The 19506-nt window shown below is 36.7% G+C and overlaps 2 protein-coding genes across 2 annotated transcripts in view; both read left to right on the top strand.

Moving 5' to 3' along the window:
* The window catches only part of LOC139127021 (SID1 transmembrane family member 1-like), a 30546-nt gene extending 11466 nt beyond the window's left edge, over positions 1 to 19080 (top strand). The window contains exons 8-24 of the mRNA XM_070692950.1: positions 3088 to 3184; positions 3452 to 3523; positions 5092 to 5188; positions 6001 to 6041; positions 9873 to 9927; positions 10504 to 10644; positions 11398 to 11471; positions 11804 to 11918; positions 12238 to 12355; positions 13372 to 13508; positions 13946 to 14048; positions 14400 to 14455; positions 15175 to 15221; positions 15437 to 15542; positions 15753 to 15869; positions 16566 to 16679; positions 17411 to 19080. Of these exons, the coding sequence (XP_070549051.1) occupies positions 3088 to 3184; positions 3452 to 3523; positions 5092 to 5188; positions 6001 to 6041; positions 9873 to 9927; positions 10504 to 10594 (453 nt within the window). The 3' untranslated portion in view covers positions 10595 to 10644; positions 11398 to 11471; positions 11804 to 11918; ... (7 more) ...; positions 16566 to 16679; positions 17411 to 19080. The remainder of the gene's footprint in view (positions 1 to 3087; positions 3185 to 3451; positions 3524 to 5091; positions 5189 to 6000; positions 6042 to 9872; positions 9928 to 10503; positions 10645 to 11397; positions 11472 to 11803; positions 11919 to 12237; positions 12356 to 13371; positions 13509 to 13945; positions 14049 to 14399; positions 14456 to 15174; positions 15222 to 15436; positions 15543 to 15752; positions 15870 to 16565; positions 16680 to 17410) is intronic.
* On the top strand, positions 15537 to 17476 carry LOC139126973 (SID1 transmembrane family member 1-like). The gene is made up of 4 exons (XM_070692890.1): positions 15537 to 15542; positions 15753 to 15869; positions 16566 to 16679; positions 17411 to 17476. The coding sequence occupies exons 1-4, from the start codon at positions 15537 to 15539 to the stop codon at positions 17474 to 17476; spliced, it is 303 nt and encodes a 100-aa protein (XP_070548991.1).
* Positions 19081 to 19506: the final 426 nt, after the last annotated feature.

Below are 19506 nucleotides of genomic sequence, written 5' to 3'. Positions count from 1 at the left end.
ACGAAAGGCGCCTTTGATCGACTGAAGAATGATGGCCTCCGTAGGCGATAAACACCGGTACCGGCAGGCATATCAGTTCTACTTAGGAAGCAATCCACTGGCCCGTATAGGTCACTTAGGGAGAACCACATGATTTCCGGGGGGGGGGTATGGAGGATTTTGAGGAAAAAAATGTCACCAGGCGAAATAAAAGAAAAAAATTAAGCCTGTCATGGCTTGAGAAAAAATAATTCTCATAACAGACAGAAATAAAAAAGGAATTGTCACAATGCAGTTGAAATTAGCAAAATTTTGGAAACTTCATCCTCATGTATTCTTTGCTGGCATACTGCCATAGGCAGCGCAAATGTTTTTACCAAAAGCAATTCTTATGTGTTTTTTTTTCCCAGCGCTTACGATATAAGCATTCACTACTTTACACCTCAGTGCACTCGATGTTTCCCTTCCCTTTTCCGACCCAAGAATCATATTTCAGGATTTCTGTTGCAATATCTCAATGGTATAGGCAATATCTAGGTTGGACTATTTGACTTCTGTAAATTGTGAAAATTTAAAACACAAGACAGGAGTCAATAAACTAGTGTTAAAACCAATACATTATTCTCTCAATATAAATATGTTAGAAAGATTACAAGTTGACAATGAAAAATTGAGGAACAACAAATATAAAGAAATACAATGTGTGAGCCTTGTTTCTCTGACCACAAAAGATAACATCCCCCCCTGAGAACTTAAAAGGAATTGACTATTTTAAAAGAAAAGCAGGTATAGTACTGATCACAGTTGATTTGAAAGTTGTATTTATACTAGACTTTCCATTTTGTTTTCATTTGTTGGAATGTAAAATGAATACATAAAACCATCCTGTGATAAGTGAAACAGTGGCTTAAATTTGAAAATTCACTGCTACTCCATTTGAAAAAAATTGATGCAGGTCTGACAGTAGAAAAAAAAATGCTGTCTCTCTGACCAAAAAAAGTTCCTGCATACCCCCCCCCCCGAAATCAAATGGGTCTCCCTTAATATGCGCATGCGCATATAACAAGTTAGCATTATTTTGCGAGGACTTTTAAAAATCAAACCGACGCCATCTTGTTTCTCGCGTCTGGTGCGAATCTTGACGTTTTTTGGGGTTTTTAGCGTGTATTTGATGTTTTGTAAACATGAAGTTCACAGTGATGGTACTCTTGTTGCTGTCATGTATTTTTTGGCACGAAACGCTCCTTCGATAGACTGAAGAATGATGGCCTCCGTACTCGGTACTCCCCAGTACCATTGCTTCAGCGAGGCAATCCCACCGGCGGCCCGTACTAATAGCCGGGTGAGAGCGAGGGAACGCTCTGTCCTTCTACCTCCATGTCATAACAAACTAGCGTCGTTTTATGTTGATGTACTGTCCTTTCGACATAGCGATAACTTTTAGTTTTCTGTTGCATATTTTGGGTAATTTCGACAGTTGTGCATTGATTTTGACATCATTGTTGACTCCGATCGCTAAAGACAGTCTGAGTGTGTGCATGCTTATGTTGACCTAGCCCTGCGTACGATGCTGTGTGTTCCGCTACAGCTAAATCGCCCCGCTCACCACAGCCATGCAAAGACCCGTACGTAGGGTGAGCGGGGCGATTAGCTGTAGCGGAACACACAGCATCGTACGCAGGGATGTTGACCGATTTACTAAGGAAGTACGCGCACTTCAGAATCACAGCATAATCCAACATGGTATAAATTTGGCATGATCATCAGATCATACATGATCCGAGATTGCACTTCAGCAAGGTCACGATAACTAATGTTGTTTGTTTCACTGTCGTTTAATACCTATATTTCCGCTAAAAGACCATTAGAATTTCATCCTTGCTACTTTGAAATCGTGCACCGGCATGCATGTAGTAGTCAACATCACTATGCTTGAATGTAGTAGACTCTTACTATGAATATATCGACTGTCACTGCATATTGCATATGTGTGGAAGTCACTCCATATCATATCAAAAAATGTAGTATTGCGACGTTTGAGCTGCCAGAAGCCAGAATTTACAGTTTACGAGAAAGTTATCTTACATGTAAACCTCAGTTCTACTGTGAACAAAATGCAAGCTATGTTGTATAACTATCGTGAATAGCATAATATTTTGTACCTATCACCGTGTCAGAAAATCAGAAGGAAACAACCAGTCAGACAAACTGTGGTCAGGATGATACTGTCCAATTTTAATATTTGTCTCTCGGCACACACCAGATACTCATGACTGTAAAACAACATTTCCATATAATTGTATATTCAGTTTTTATATTAATTTGTTTTTCACCATATTGTATGTCCTTCCCTGCACTACATAATTCAAAATTAAATATTGTCTTTGGCCTATACATACTTGAGGGGTAAGCTTATTTAGTCTCACACATTAAAGATGCACTGTTGACCTACAGAGTCCAAACTTTTTATCATTGTATTGAAGATAGGTGTACACTCCAAATACTAAGTACAAGTGTGGTGAGTGTAACAAGCAAATGTTTTTTAGTCAATGGCCCAAATTTATTTTCTATATGATGGACAATAAATACATGTGTAATCAATGCCAACAGTCCAGTTTAAGTAATTTGGTTTAGATTAGCCATTGGCTAAATTTTCTCCCCTTCTGTATTATATAAGTTCACCGTTTCCTGTTTTAGATATTGTTGATCCTATTGAGTCCCATCTCTAATTCTTAATTCACTTTCATATCAGGGTTGTTGACACTTAGAATCCACACTTGAACTTATGCTGGAGCAGTAACCAACCAGTTCAAATAACTTTCATTTATGTCCAAACAATTTGACTTTTTGCCAATTTCACATTTATGGCAAATAATGAACAGTAAAAAGGTACAAAGGACGTCGGTGCCCCCGGGCCCCATGTTTAACTTTTCGCGGAGAACTTGACGAATCGGTGATGCTTTATACTGTCATATGATATCTTTGCAGTGGTGGTGATGTAGCATATTGTAAATTTGAAGCTTCTTAGCAAAGCAGATACGAGCAAAATCAATTCTATTGTATCGGTCAGACACTCCTAATCCATTGAATTGAAATTATTCTTTTAAGAAACGTGATTTTCAAGAGTTCTTCATCGTACTTGTGGTACATCCAGGAGACACTAAATGCAGTGAATTGAAACAAGGCTTGTCACTAGGAGATGAAGGTAAACAAAGCGATATGTATGTATGTATGTATGTATGGATGGATGGATGGATGAATGGATGGATGGATGGATGGATGATCACATCAAGGTTATTATCCGAACTATCACGACCGTCATCCCCAACGTCTTCACGATTGTCATCACAAACATTATAACGTAACTGCCCTCGTCACTGACGAATAATAAAAGCTTGACATCATTATATCTGTAGCGTGTGACTGTCACTATATATTACTTACAGTCTTTACACTTTTCCTTTTTATTCAGATCTACCTAATTTCGGATATGAGGTTGATAGAATAAAAAATGTCACGATCAATATCATAAAAACAGCGTCAGGTAAGTGGTACATTTTGACTTTAATGTGTCAATGCGATGTCACAGTTGCAATTTCATTCGATGACATCAAAAATTCGTTCAGGTGGTTTCGTTCGGGTGTCCAGATATTTCCGTTCAAAGATAAAGGGAGAGATGTCTGGTTACTTCTATTTACATTGGCCTTATGTTCTGTAAACAAAGGACGAACATTGACACCATTTGCTCATCATTGCACCTTACGCATTTTTAAGGTTATTATCAAAATGTACATTTTTAAAAGAGACAATTACGTAGGGCATTAAATTCATGTTTCATATCTGCCACGTTTTTATAAGAGTATGAACTGCAGCACACGGATAGAACGTGTACTTTGAAGTGAAAAATGACGACTGTTTTGATAAATCAGAGAAATGCCCTGGTTTACTTAACGGCGTCAACGGATATTGTTGCCACAAGATAAATGTTCTCCTGAACTTGACATTTCGTCTAACTGACCTGCAATCAGATGTGTTAAGCACGTGCTGCTTCTTTACCCAACGAACAAAATCCCCAGTACCCTTTTCTAACTCACAGTCCTTGGCAGTGCTACTATGACTATTCGTAGTGACTGAATTCAGATGCATGTAATGTACTAGACTTTTTCACTTTGCTTCCACCCTAGTTTGCTTTTTCTTTTCACGTCCCTGCATATTATTTACATACTCCAAATGTATTTCTTTTCTATCCCTTCCTTTCCATCTTTCCATAGGCTACCATTTTTCCGATATGCAAAAGATATGATTTAGCGATCATGAACTCCAAGGTAGTATGGAGACCTTTTTAATCTGTGGGTCCGAAGCTTGTTGAAAGATTTGCAATCAACATGACATATAGATATAATGCCAAGTTGATTTTTATTTAAACTTGTGAATCTCATTAAAGCAAAATTTGGATGGCTCTTGGCAGGCTGAAATATCTATCGGTTATAATAAAATTAATCAAGTGGCAAATTTACGTACTGGCACTGGCTAAATTCAAGACGAAACATATACACTTTCGCTAATAAGACTAAATATTGTAAATCGATTTAAAGGAACGCAGCGGAAGATCACCTGATCTACAAAAATGCAGCCATGGTCTAATTTTTACAGTCATCTTTGTATTTGATTTATATATATTTATGAAGAATGTACACACTCTCCTTGTCATATGTTTGAGTTTATGTCGAACGCTGTTTTTGTTGTTAGAGCGTTAATGCTTTGCTCACCGTTTTATGTATGACTGCCTTATAACTCACAATTTAATAACTGATAACTCCATTTTTAACCTGTACCATGGAACCTACTAAAACCATAGTTAATATGCAGAAATCCCAGGAAGATTTGTCGATAATGATGTTTTGTCCTTTCTCAGCATTAGAGATAAAGCATTTTATGAGACCCTCTTCAACTTCTCTGTAATCTAACTATAAGGCGATATTCTTACCTCGATATCGATAGCTTGAATATACTTTGAGAGTTTTAACATATTATCCAAACGTGTCTTTATTTACGGATAATTTAGAGCACTAATACGCATTACATCATGATGGCAATTGCTTTTCTCGACAGGATATACATACTGGTTTAGCACTACGCTGATAGTTCTATTCTACATGATTTTCTATGTCATATATGGGTTAATCCTGCTGATACAGTGTTGTCGGCGGTAAGTGTACGTATATACGTACGTATATATGTATGTATGTATGTATGTATGTATGTATGTATGTATGTATGTATGTATGTATGTATGTATGGATGGATGGATGGATGGATGGATGGATGGATGTGTGTGTGTGTGTGTGTGTGTGTGTGTGTGTGTGTGTATGTATGTATGTATGTATGTATGTATGTATGTATGTATGTATGTATGTATGTATGTATGTATGTATGTATGTATGTATGTATGTATGTATGTATGTATGTATGTATGTATGTATGTATGTAGGTAGGTAGGTAGGTAGCTAGGTAGCTAGGTAGGTAGCAAGGTATGCTTGTATGCATCTATGTATGTATGTATGTATATATATATATATGTATCTATTCTTTATCTATCTATCTATCTATCTATCTATCTATCTATCTATCTATCTATCTACCTACCTACCTACCTACCTACCTACCTATCTATCTATCTATCTATCTATCTATCTATCTATCTATCTATCTATCTATCTATCTATCTATCTATCTATCTATCTATCTATCTATCTATCTATCTATCTATCTATCTATCTATCTATCTATCTATCTATCTATCTATCTATCTATCTATCTATCTATCTGTCTGTCTATCTATCTATCTATCTATCTATCTATCTATCTATCTATCTATCTATCTATCTATCTATATCTATATCTATTTAATGTGAATGAATACATGCATTGAATTACGTAAATGTTGATATTGACTGATCGATGGTCGGTGCACTCAAGTCTTTTTCAATATTACAACATTTGTTTCTGAATTGTCTTTAGTAATGAAGAAGCAACGGAAGCAAGAGAAAGACGTCAGCAAGGTAATGAAACTCTTCACTTCTGTGTGGATGTTGTTTGTATGAATAGCTACATGATTGATAACGTGCATGATTCTCAAAAAGATTTCCTCTCATATACGGGAGTCTGCTGTCCGGGCCATGTAACCTCAATAATGATTTAATAGTCTTAATTTAATGTCAATGTAATTTTGATATCAGAAATCTGTCATTTCAAAGTGAGAAACAATGTTTTCATCATTTTACTTCATTTGAAGGACGCTATCAGACTAGAAATTATGTCTTAATAATAATGGACTAGCAGCAACCAATGATACAGCATATGGAAATTAATATCAAGTTCAAAAGATAAAATCTTGCTGATATAAACAATGTGTTTTTGCTAGCAAATACACGTAGTCGACACCACTTACGCTATTTTCGCAAGTTTTGTAATATTTTCATGTTTTGATCAAGTTTTTAACGTATAGGTCAAGGGCATGGTTTGCCTTAAGTAAAGAGTAACCAGAGCTTGGCAGATGCAGTGTACCCCGCCTAGAATAACTAAATAAATGTCATAACAAAGCATATATTAATTTGTACGTACTTTTGAAACTGTGATCATGATATAGAACCCGCACCTATTTTTCTTAGGCTGTGAAATGATCATGGCATTTTACTTGCCAACTTGTATGCTATTTGAGAAGATATATTTTTAAAAATTCGCGAAGTTCATACAGTACATGCATCAAAATAAATGACGATCATAACTTTTTTTAATCCTACGAAATTGTCCTCATCAAGATAGTTAGTGCCTTTCGTTATATGCTGATTTACAGCGCATACGAGTTTGATCTAAGATGATTTTGTTTTTAAATCCTATAAGGCTGCATTCACAGCCACCTCTGGAGGGGATGGGATACAAAAAACGTTCTAAGATTGTTTCAACTCAAACTCACGATGCGTTCAAATCCCCCTTCTGACTTGCCATAATTTTGAAACCCCCTTAAGGGATTGGAAATAAATTACAGGTGAGTTGCAATTTCTTTTTGCGCAAGCATTTTCGAAGGGTAATGAAATTTCATGCATGGGGAGGTCACAATTTTTGCGAAACTATTAGAAGGCAAAATGCGGCTGATTAGGTTCTCCGCCAAAAAATATCAAATCATAATCCTTTGCCAAACTTTTAACATTTTTCTCCTAAAACCAAGCCATATCTCTTCATTTATAAATGTTTGATAACTCATGTAAATGTAATTTCCTTGAAGTGGCAGGTAAAATGTGCATTTTTGTACAAAAGTGTGATTTTTGAATTTCATTGATAATGTAGATTCACTATACGTGGAGTCTAAGAGAAAACAAGGAACAATATTTTTCCGATATAAAACGAGCAATATTTGTGCATTTATAGATGCTTGTTAATTGATATAAATGTAGTTGATTAGAATAGGATGTTATAAGTGCATATGTTTTCAAGAAATTTGATTATGGAATTTCATCTAAAATGTTGATCCACTATATGTAGACTAGACTCTCCACAGTCGCTGTGCCTTGTTTTGTGCGCGCCGCCATGGGCCTGCATTCAAACTTGAAGGCTGTGCAGCTGTGAGCACGCGCTGCCAGACACAGCGACTGTCAGTTCTTGCAAGTATATGAATATTCATAAGGGTAGTGATGTCAAAAGAAACATCTATCTAACTGAGCGGAGAGAATATAAACAAGTAGCTGGTAGACCTATATACGCGGTATGTTTTTATTTTTCATTTTTGATTTTATTTGGCTATGCTACCTGTCATTTTTGTTTTGATTAACGGATGTGTGGAGTTCTATAAAGTACCCGGATCAGGCAGAAATCCGACCGGTCGCTTGCAAGAACGTCCAGACCCTGGGATTCGCGTCGCGTCTCTGAAGGGCGCGTGCGTGTTCCAACAGGGAAGAACGCGAATCGCAGGGTCTCTGCCAGACTAGTATGTAGACAAGAAATTTGATTTTGGAATGTCACCGAAAACGTTGGGTCACTATAATAGCACTATACGAGAAAACTATGAATAATATTTTACATACTAAACTACCTAGATCTTTGCTTTTATAAGTGTTTGACAATTGATACAAATGTACTTGGGTTCAAATAGGGTGTTTAAAGTGCAGATGTGGACACGAAATATGATATCGGAATTTCACCCCCAAAATATTAATTCACTTCTCATGGTAGTCTACATGTAAACTATTAAAATGTTTTCCCTGACAAAGCTTGTTATATGTGGAAAATGTAAATGTAATGTATGTTTATATGTAAGTGTTGGTAAATATTTACTTTTAGACTGTAATAAGTTCCTTGACAAGCGATGATAGTGCTCTCTGAAAAAATTACAATCCAAACTTTAAATAAATTTAAACATTACAACTACTGTCCCTTTTGAGTTCACATAAAAAAAAGTTTTGAACACAGGGTGACTTCTCTTAGCTGTCAGAAAAACTGGACACAATTAACAAATTTGTATAAAAGGGACATTAGGTTTGACTTTTTGCCAATCATGTATGTTTTCTCCTGTTTATTGACTGCAGTTTCTTGTTCTACTCCCCACAGTATGCTAGAATAACAAAATCGTGTTTGGCAAATACTCTGTATATGCATGTGTAAAGACCGTAAACATTGTTATTGATCACAAATGAATTCTTGTCCAGACTTGAATTCGATTTTAAACAATAACAATGCTGACTGTGCAAATGTGGCTGTGTTGATGAGTTAAAAACTGGACTTTTCATCACGCCTCAGGGAGTAGAACGGGAAACTGCAGTGGATACACAAAACAAAACCACCAAAAATTAGCCAAAAGTTATAGCTTAAAATTGACAACCCAACACGTACTTCATATCAATCAGAAACATTTTTGTTTCGAGTTCCCCCATTAAGTCCCCGATTTCCTTCAAGTGCCCCCATACCCTTGATATTTTCAACTCTCCGTCAATTCCCCTCCAGAGGTGCTTTGTGAATGCAGCCTTATGTCGGATTGTTGCCATTAGTTTTGAAACTATTCGCGCCCATTCATTCTTCTCTGGATTTCAACGTGATATTTCATGATGTGTTTTGTGGTATGACCATATATAGATGTGTGGTGCCAATTTGAAACAAATATCAAGAGCCTTTAAACAGACATCCCTTGACAGATTCTCTACAGTTCTAGAATAGCATAAACAGCATGCCTATTTACATTTTGATACCATCCAATGACACTGCTGTACAGCATATTTTTTTAAATTGCATGTCCATATCCTTTACACAAACAATATTTGTAAAAACTGTATTCAAACTTGGACAGTGGGATACCAAAGCACATCCATCTGTCATGCGTAAAAATCTAATATGGCTATCGGATAGCTATTTCGTTTCGAATTATCTTTACCCTAAGTCGTTAACGAAACATTTGCGCAGATTTTAAACAGGTAAACTGCCTAATAACACGCATGCATACGTTTCTTAATTTATTTAACGATATGATCCAATGTGGATGCCTTGTGGCCATTTTACCGACACGTTTCACGTCGATCACCATAACATACATAAGTGTCAACAGATTTAGATTTAACTTTGCACAAGAATAAGGCGTGCAAATTTTGGTCAAACAACTTCCGATATGAAAAATAGAGCAAACATTAAGATCATTTTTCAAATCAGCTAAAAACATTGACATCAATCTTTAATTACATAGAATAAGCAGACTCATGGTTAAGTGATGGCTTCTTCCTTGCAAACAGTCCACCTGAAAGTATATTTTACTATTATATCACACATTACATGTATACACGCAACCTCTCACACATTATAGACACGTGACAGAGCAAATACTGACAATGGTCTTTTCCTTTGTCAACTAGGCAAAGCAGATTCCCTTGAGATCAGAGAAGGAGGGGGCACACTGATAGCGCAAAGGTATGATCCAAACGGTATATTGTAAAAATATCCAGACGTTCCCAATGAAAGAAAAACGCGGAATTGTTAAGACACAAGAAAAACAATTTTCTCATTTGCAAATAACAAAAGAGTGTATCTGCTAACCACGGAACATTTAACTTCTAGCATTAAGGCATTATACAAGACTGTTGACCTGTGGTATTTATTTGATTGTTCTGCTTTCGCGTAATTTTCTGTGCTCGAAGTACTGTAGACATGTCTAATGGACACGAAGTCTATTTATGTCAAATATTCGTGTCATGCGATGGCGTCATGACTAGGCCTTGAAAGCCAATGAGAACCCATTTTATCATGGGATACACTCTGTTGTATGTACATGTAACTGTTAGCTCTTGTTGAATGAAGTATTACTGTAAACAGTCGCAATTTGAAGCGTCAACAGCTTTTCCATGCTAGGGTTGTTTGTGCCAGTATAATTGTCGTATTGCATTCTAAGTCTTACACGTCTTGTACCATCGACTGCATACCCTTCGCTATAAGGAAGAACATTCAAATATGTGAAGAATTCGATAACCATGCCAGCCTTTATTTCAGCCACCCCTGTCTGTGGCTGATTTGGCGACGAATCCTGATGAAGTCCAATCTACAAAGTACAAGCTGTATTGGAGGAACCTCATTCCTATAGCCATCATCTACGCATTACCAGTGATACAACTGGTCTTGGCTCACCAAAATGTAGGTATACACCGCATAAAGGCCTAAAGCAAACTATATGATAGTATATCAATATTAAAAGGTTGCTGTTGTTGTTGTTGTTGTTGTTGTGGTGGTGGTGGTGGTGTTTTTTTGTTGTTGCTGGTGCCAGCCCTGCTTCTTGTTTACTGTTTCTAAGATGTGAAAAAAGTATATACGGACAAGGATGGGCCAAGTGTATAGATACATGCATGCATGCATGCATGCATACATGCATACATGCATGCATGCATACATACATACATGCATGCATGCATGCATGCATGCATGCATACATACATACATGCATGCATACATACATACATACATACATACATACATACATACATACATACATACATACATACATACATACATGCATGCGTGCATGCATGCATGCGTGCGAGCATAATTCTGAAACCTTAGGCTGATTCAGCGACATTTAAGAGATAGTGGTGTAAGGAAGTTTGGTGCCATTGTCTTTTGCTCAGGCAAAGTCATATGCATCAATATCTCTAATTGAATTTGGTCTCATGACCAGATGTAAAGTATTGATAGAACTAGGTCGGGAGGCAACTATGATATAAGATCATAAAATCTTATATGCGATGTTTCATAAGAAATGCCGTGTGCCCGCAAATACAATTATAGCTGAAACATAACTATATATTATATGTTTTCTACTACTACTACTACTACTACTACTACTACTACTACTACTACTACTACTTATGATATGTTCTATTTTTGCCAAAGATATTCCATGATAATAATGACGAAGATGTCTGCTACTACAACTTCTTGTGTGCCAATCGCCTCAGTGTGCTAAAGTATGTGGAAGTTTATAGGTTACAATCCGCCGTAGAAAAGCATTTTCCATAGTTTTATCAAATCAAAACGGCTTCTCAAAATCACATATTTCCGAAAAAATGTTTATCCGAGAGGACATAACAACTTGTCTTTAAAGTTCTTTATACTGTTGTTTCCAGTACGTGAAGAAAATCCTAGTTGCTAGTTGGAACATTGATAGCTGTCTGTTGCTAAGAAATAAATATTTGCGGTATAGTAAATGTAAATCCAACCGAAAAGTACCACAAATTGTGAAGTAGACGTGAAGGATTTTGTTGTAAAGGTAACGTTTTAATATCATCTTCCTCGACAGTTCTTTCAACAATGTCTTCAGTAATGTCGGTTACATCTTACTTGGCATACTTTTCCTCATCATCACTCGAAGGGAAGAACGGAAACATATGGAGCGATGCAAAGAGAACGGACAGGTACTGTTAAAGTTTGAGTGTAACTTTTGTTGTGTTCCATGTCGCTGTACACACTTATATCAATGAGTATTAAATTTTGCATGATTCTTTGTGAATTGAACACGGATTGATTACATTGAGCAAATACCGATCATTCATCGAGGGAGGGGGCAACGTCCATGCTGATTTCTTAATAACAAACATTCGGTTCATTAAAAAGCCACAATCTTTACTCGTACAGAGCAAACAATTGCCGCCAAGCATTCTTAACAATGTCGTCGATCAATAGCAGCTGAGATTATCAAGACTGAGATAAGTTAGTGAAATATTTCCACCACAGGAACTCGGTCTGCCAAGGTACTTTGGTATATTTTACGCCATTGGTATCGCCTTGATCATGGAGGGAATTCATAGTGCTTGCTACCATATCTGTCCAACCCATGGTAATTTTCAGTTCGGTAAGTTTCATTTTGTAATATTGATGGGGTTTTAGATTGAAACGGCTTAGAAGCCACCAAGTGGATCAGAAAAAACAATACCTGAAAATAATTCTGCTTAGAAAACTCAGTGAACCCAGCAAACTACTTTGCCGTTCATCCTTCCCTATGTCTGGCTTAGAGCACTACGTGCCTGGCAACAGTCCTATACTTTTACTCCACTTTCTTCAAGGCAACTTATTAGTAGGGTTGACCTTAAAAATGTGATACTAGAGAACCAAATTACTCTACATTTACCACATTTGAAAAGCAAACGGCCGCCATGCCTTTGTTAACTCTTTGGGAAAAATTGAATTTTCTGATTTTCACAAAAACAAGAGGGATAAATAAACATCACTTACCCAAGAGCTTCGAAAATGAGCTTACATGAGCGGTTTACCAGAAAAGTACTGTAAAAATGTAAAAACTTGAGGACTCGAATACCTGCCCTCGGGGCACTCTACCAAAGTGGTGTGAATTGGAATTGGCAAAAAAGCTGTATCCTTTTGTTCTCTCTCCAAAATTTACAAACAATGTAAGATTATTTCGCGTTTTAATTTACACTAAGTCATCTAAGTTATAATATCTATCTGTTTCTGTGAGCGTTAGTCTTCTCGTGCGATAAATCTACCATTGGTGCACTCCTTTTTGTATATTTTAAAACACCAATCAGCCATGAGGAAATTCATGTTTTGATCTCATAAGTACCAACGTCAAAACACTGCGGCGGTCAGCACTCTTCGGAGTAAGATTTCAAGAGCAATTTCAACAGATAAAAATGACAACAATTTTCTAACAATATTATGAAATTAACGCCATATACCTGTGCCTTTAGCAATACGTTGACTGTGTCTTTTGACTCATATGGATCACTAGAGTTTTGTTGCACTCAATTGTAACCGACCTTTTCACACGGATTCATGGGTTAGGAAGATTATTACTGTATCAATCTTCGTAAAATAACAAAGGAATTCGATAATTATTTTTTATTGCACTAGATACTTCCTATACGTACATTATGGTCGGTCTTAGCATGCTAAAGCTATACCAGGCGAGGCATCCAGACATAACATCAACTGCACATTTGACCTATATATGCCTCGCTCTTGTCATATTTGTCACTGTCATTGGAGTGGTAAGTATTCTCCTGCTTTTGTTGGTTCGTTATTTTGCCAGTCTAAATAAAGTAGTTGCATTGGTGTTGCAAATGTGTGTCTAAGCTTTTTGGATAGGGTGCGTCTGTTTCTGTATAACAAACGCGTTTCCTTTGAACCTGGGTGCATTGCAAAGTGAGCGACTTCAAAATTTCTTTTCCAAAAAAAAGGATGCGAAATTTCACGAAGAGGGCGGGAGAATATTAGTAACCTTCAAATTATTCTTCAAACAGTAAAAGTCCGGAGAGAATATGAAAGTCCAAGCGTGTACATATTTGTATGTGTGGTTGAGTTGTAGTTTCAAGTTGTATCATATGTAGAAATTTCGTAGAGTTGTTAAGACTAGGATGTGAATGCTTTAGGAAGTCAGAACCAAATTCTCTAAAATGGTTGCAAAGTATGAAACCATTGTTTTCAGGTCTTTGGGACTGTGTGGTTCTGGGTTATCTTCACCCTATTACACATTTTGGTGACCTTTGTACTGACTGCCCAAATATACTACGTGGAGGGGATCAGCTGTGGTGAGTCGAAAGTGCCTTTTGTACAGAGTAGACATAGAAACCGTAATGTTATTAATATAGGCCGTAGTAAGTGGAAGTCTTAAAGGTACAATGTCATGTGTAATCATATCCATTTGGTTTTACCCGCGTATTTCAAAACTCATTGTCTTTACTTTGTTGGTATTTTCATTCCATTTACATGTTAAGCTTCCACTGTTGGAATCACCAGGTGAAGACTTGCAAAAAACAATGCCTTATGCACCGAATGCTTTGTTATTGTAGTGTGTATGATTGTCCTGCGAGTGAGCACGGACATGATTGTTGAAACCTGCCCAATATAACATTAAAACTGATTTTCACCTCTTCAAACAGCCAGGTTGCAGAAATCATTTCAGGCGCTACGACAATGTAGTCGACCAAAGTATCCGGTGAGTAATTAGTCAATAGGAAACGATCTATATGCAGTTACTTAAAAAAAGTTCCGCAATTAAAGTTCCGCAAGTAAAGTGCGTTTAAAATCTGATCTAGTTCACCCATTTATTGCACCTTTCGAATAGTTGCCCGTGAAAACTGAAACATAATTGCTATGAAACTTTTGTCTGACGTTTGATTCGTTGGTTTGACTATTTCTTTACAATGAAAGTAATTAGAGTTACAGTTTTAACTAGGGGTCTTTTACAAGAACGGCACATTTCAAAAATATTGTTTATCAAAGAAATTCACATAAACAAAAAGCTAATATTTTTATTTTCACCATGTGTGGATGTAAAGTGAAATAAACCTTGCGCTGTGTCCGAATACTATATTGTCCTATACCAAATTAGAGCGGTTATCTTGTAAGCAGAGAATGCGAATGGCGTTTTCCACATTTATTTAACAGTATTCAGATTCCAAAGAGATATCATAACTGCTAAAGTTTCGGGAGAATATTTTTGTCCTGAGTATTATAACAACAGTTTGGTCTGTAGCATCTTTCAAAGAGAAAAACAGACCGTGGCGGGTTTTATGTGTTAAAACGGCCAGGAGCAGAGAGCACACTTCCCACTGTATTTAGCATATTTATTCGAACGGTTTACATTGCTCGATATGTCGCATTGGCTTCTTCTTTATGATCATTCTGTGGGAATTTTTGTTTGTTTTGTTTTAGGCGCGGATTGTGTTACTTCTTGTCGGCAATGTCATCAATTTGTCGTTGTAAGTTGCAAAGTCCCTTATGTTCTAATAGGTTTCTTGTTAAATATGTTTTGTAGTTAGGCATAAGTGGAAAGTCGAACTCAATGAAAGTGAGCTGTAATTATTGTATCCGCAGGCCACGTGATGGAAGGTTAGCATATTTTGAAAAGGTTACTAGAGCGTTAATATCATGTGCACATCGTACACACCTGTCTCTTAAATCTTCTTTGTTTCAGTGCCTTGTACGGCGCAATCGTACAACCCAATAATTTTGCGTCGCATCTGTTGTACGTCTTTATGGCCAATTCCGCGTGGTACATAGGATTCTACATTACCATGAAGGTAAGTGACATTCCTGCCTATTTTAATACTAGTCGACATTTGTAATGGCAATAAATTCATTTTTCGAGTTGCAACAAGTACTGTGCACAAAATGAATATTTGCACACGAGAGAGCAAAGCACCACACATGTAGTTAAATTCCGCGATAGCACTCATTGCCAAGCCATTGTCCTTCTGAATGAAAATACACTAATTTGGGTTATATTTCAGTATCTATGGGGTGAAAGAATTCTTCCAAAGTCACCAAGAACTATCGTGTTTCTCGTGTTGAACGTCGTCTGGGTGCCAGCGTTGTACTTCTTCGTTCAGGGCTTAGCCCAGTGGGAGGTGAGTATAACTTACATGTAGTGTATAACTATGGCTCAAGTGGCTTAAATGACGCCAGCTACATATGACAATTTTGTGCAACATGGCTTTGCTTTGTATTCACATGGTTCTGCTTATTATCATGTATTCGCTTCCGCAACGTTATCTTTACACTTTTTTCTATTTCTGCAGAAAACCCCAGCAACTTACATACACGTGTACTGAGTTCAAAGTGTATAACTATGGCCCAAGCAGTTTGTCGTCGTTTGCGCCTCGAACTTGAAAGGCGTAAATTGTTGTTCAAACTTTCCTTAACGAAGCTTTCGTTCTCTTGACATGAGAATAAAAGTCATTTCAAATTTTGTACTAAAGAAGTACATTACCTTGTATTTAGCGATATTTGGAATTCAAAATGGCTGCCATCCGTGTGTTAACTCCATGGGGAAAAATTAAATTCTTTAATTACACAAAACCAAGAGGGAAATATTAAATTACTTACTCAAAGACTTTCAATATGAACTCCCGCAGGCGGTAGACTAGAAAAGAATTATGATTTTAAGGCCGGGTATCTGTCCCAGGGGCGTATATGTAGATGCCAGATGCATCAATTATGCATATTTTAAGCTTCATGATTGTGCTTTTTCTTCACTTATTTTCGTGTATTCGCTTCCGCAGCGTAATCTTTACACATATATTATACATTTTCTATTTCTGCAGAAAACCCCAGCAGAATCACGTGAAGGAAATCGTGACTGTCTTCTGTTTGATTTCTACGATGATCACGATGTATGGCACTTCTTGTCAGCTTGTGGCCTGTTTTTCACATTCATGGTAAGGTTATACTACGAAATATTGCAGACAATCTTCTTGATTTGATCATAAAAAATGACCTCCACTGTGGTAATTACAGATCGTGTCATAATTCAAGGCATAGTTATTGCATTTTCCATGCTTTTCCAAGTTTCTCTTGCCATACGCGGAAACGTATTCTACGTCTTTGCGAGAGAATTTGCTATCAAGAAAGTTAGTTATATAGAACAAAGCTAAGATCAAAAGCATAGACAGTAATTAAACCTACCTACTATCTACCTGCCTGCTTGCATACTGTACTGAAGTACATGTATGTATATATAGGCCTACATACATACATACATACACACACACACACACACACACAAGCACACACACATACATACATACATATACATACATACATACATACATACATACATACATACATACATACATACATACATACATACATACATACATACATACACACACACACACACACACACACACACACACACATTCATGCATGCATGCATTCATGCAGATAGACAGACATCAACGGCTGGGCTGACTGCTTAATTAGCTACCTATTTAGCCGCCCAAGGACAAGTCTTTCTGAAAATAATAGTTATTCTTCTGACAGTGCTACTGTCCTACCAGACTAACTTGTTTCCTATCAGTCCTAATTCTACCTGTCATCCGTAGGCCCATTAATCTCAATGAAAGATATCATCATCCTTATAAACACGATGACTGTAATTTTTCCCCAGACACTGTTGACTCTTGATGATGATGTTGATTACAACAAACCAAGGGATGAAATACCGGCCTTCTAGTTCCGGCGTGAAGCATTATGGTATTATGAAATTGAAGAAAAAGTTATCAGCGATTTTACAGGTATCCGACTGTTTTTGCCAGCGCCTTATGTCAACAGCTCTACAATATAAACGAAACTCGAACTGGAGTAGAAACGGCGTATTATCAGTCCTGATTGGAGATTGTAGAAAATCTTCTAATGTATCAAAGATGGCGGGATGTTTAATGCTAGTTCAATGTCGTGTAAACGACTCGCAGGCATGATATGAATTTAAATGAGTCGGACAAGATGCCTTGTTGTTTTTAATACATTAAATTCCTCTTGTGTTTGTGTTGAAAATTCTTGAAATTCGCCTTTAAGGTGTCTCCGTAGATCAGTACAGTACACGCGTGCGAAATAAATTTGAAGTATTATTGTCAAGTTGTTGATGACTTTGTTCTTTGATTGACTAAAATCAGGGTCGATAGTTATTTTCATCAAAATAGCAGTATTATTCACAAAAAAGGGACTGATAGAAGCGGTATAGTACGAATTGAACGGTAAGACTCTAAAATTGATTGAACAAGGACATTAACTTTTTAAACACTATATTTTGTGTATCAGTGTTTCCTAGTTGTCATTTTCTGTAGACATTCGATGTTGTTTCGGCCTTCAGAACACAACCCATATCAATTTCCTTTCATAGTTACCCTTGCTATTTATCTTCTACTTTGAAAATTTTGTCGTTCACTTGCATGTTTAATATTCTTGTGGGTATCCAGGTACAATGTATGATAAGGTTTGTTCATTAGTAACACGATTGGAAGTAAATTGGGAGAATAGGATATTGTAGTAACATTTGTTTATTCAGCAAATTTAAGCTAAGCTACTCTTCTGTTTTGCGGCAATTCACGTGTTTTAAGGGTAATTTGTAATATTGCAACTTTCAGCTATAGGATACACTTTCGACAAATTTGTACGACTAAAAGATTTCTACCATTTCAATCTGACAGATTCCGTTATTTTGTTTAAAAAGATTGTTTATTTATTTGTTTGCTTATCAACAATGAACTAACCAGCGAGGGTTTCCCTTGCTGGTTCATTCGTTGTTGACTTTGTGATACTTAATCGTGTGATAATCTGCCGATAGCGTCCACAGATAAGTAGCTTACACTTGCTTGCTTAGTCGTCTTATTTAGGCGACCAAACTCATAATAAAACTGCATACAATTATCACAGGACAAATAAATGACACTATGCATAGCCGTATAGAAAACTATGGTCTATGACAAAGTAAAGAAGAAAAAGAATTTTTGCAAGACCAGGGCTATAACATAACACCAAGACACCAAAAGGTTAGTTGTACATATCTTCATTGCCAACACATATCATCATAGTCAACCATATTGAAATAAGATAACTAATAGAAAACTGCATGGACCAAGACGCCCCTCTCCTCCGCCCTCACCCCTGGGGATGGACTTGTCAACTGCCCCATGATAATTTTAAGGGCCATGGCCATTGTGGTCCTCTATAATATACGTGGTCATGGCCGTTTGGTTCTTTGTAACTTATAGAGTCATGGCTATTGTAGGCTAATGAAATTCACAGGCTCAGATCCATAAATATGGCCTTTTAAAGCTACTATATAGTTGCCGCAGATTCCTTCCACTTTTTAAGCTGCATATTTCTCCTTCAATGACATTACAAAGGCTGTACAGATACCATTTTCACGGACGATTTTGGCAAAACTACCAATATGCAGTTATCTCCATGTGTAAAAATGCAAATTTAATGAATAAGTCTGAAATCTTCACGGACCCGTTGCAAAATTTGTGTATTTGTGTTAAAATATCAGAGTTACTGAGTTTATCCATATCTGATTTGTCAAAAACAAGAGATATTCGAAATATTCATACTTTGGGGGATTTTGCTGATTAATATTAATGGCGGAATATGACGAGAAACAAAGTGTTTTCGATGGTCATTTCATCAGTATATGCAGCACAGTAAAGGCTCAATATTGGCAAGTTCAAAAAATGTAATGAAGAGACCAGTAATTGAATAAAA

Source organism: Ptychodera flava, unplaced genomic scaffold, assembly GCF_041260155.1.
Source record: "Ptychodera flava strain L36383 unplaced genomic scaffold, AS_Pfla_20210202 Scaffold_28__1_contigs__length_4768798_pilon, whole genome shotgun sequence".
In the NCBI taxonomy this organism is placed as follows: Eukaryota; Metazoa; Hemichordata; class Enteropneusta; family Ptychoderidae; genus Ptychodera; species Ptychodera flava.
This window is presented reverse-complemented; position numbering and strand designations above follow the sequence as displayed.

Excerpts from the sequence above, each read along its gene's own strand:
- LOC139126973 (XM_070692890.1), top strand. Across the intron at positions 15,870-16,565 it reads AGGGCTTAGCCCAGTGGGAG|AAAACCCCAGCAGAATCACG; the intron begins GTGAGTATAACT and ends CTATTTCTGCAG. Across the intron at positions 16,680-17,410 it reads GCCTGTTTTTCACATTCATG|ACACTGTTGACTCTTGATGA; the intron begins GTAAGGTTATAC and ends ATTTTTCCCCAG.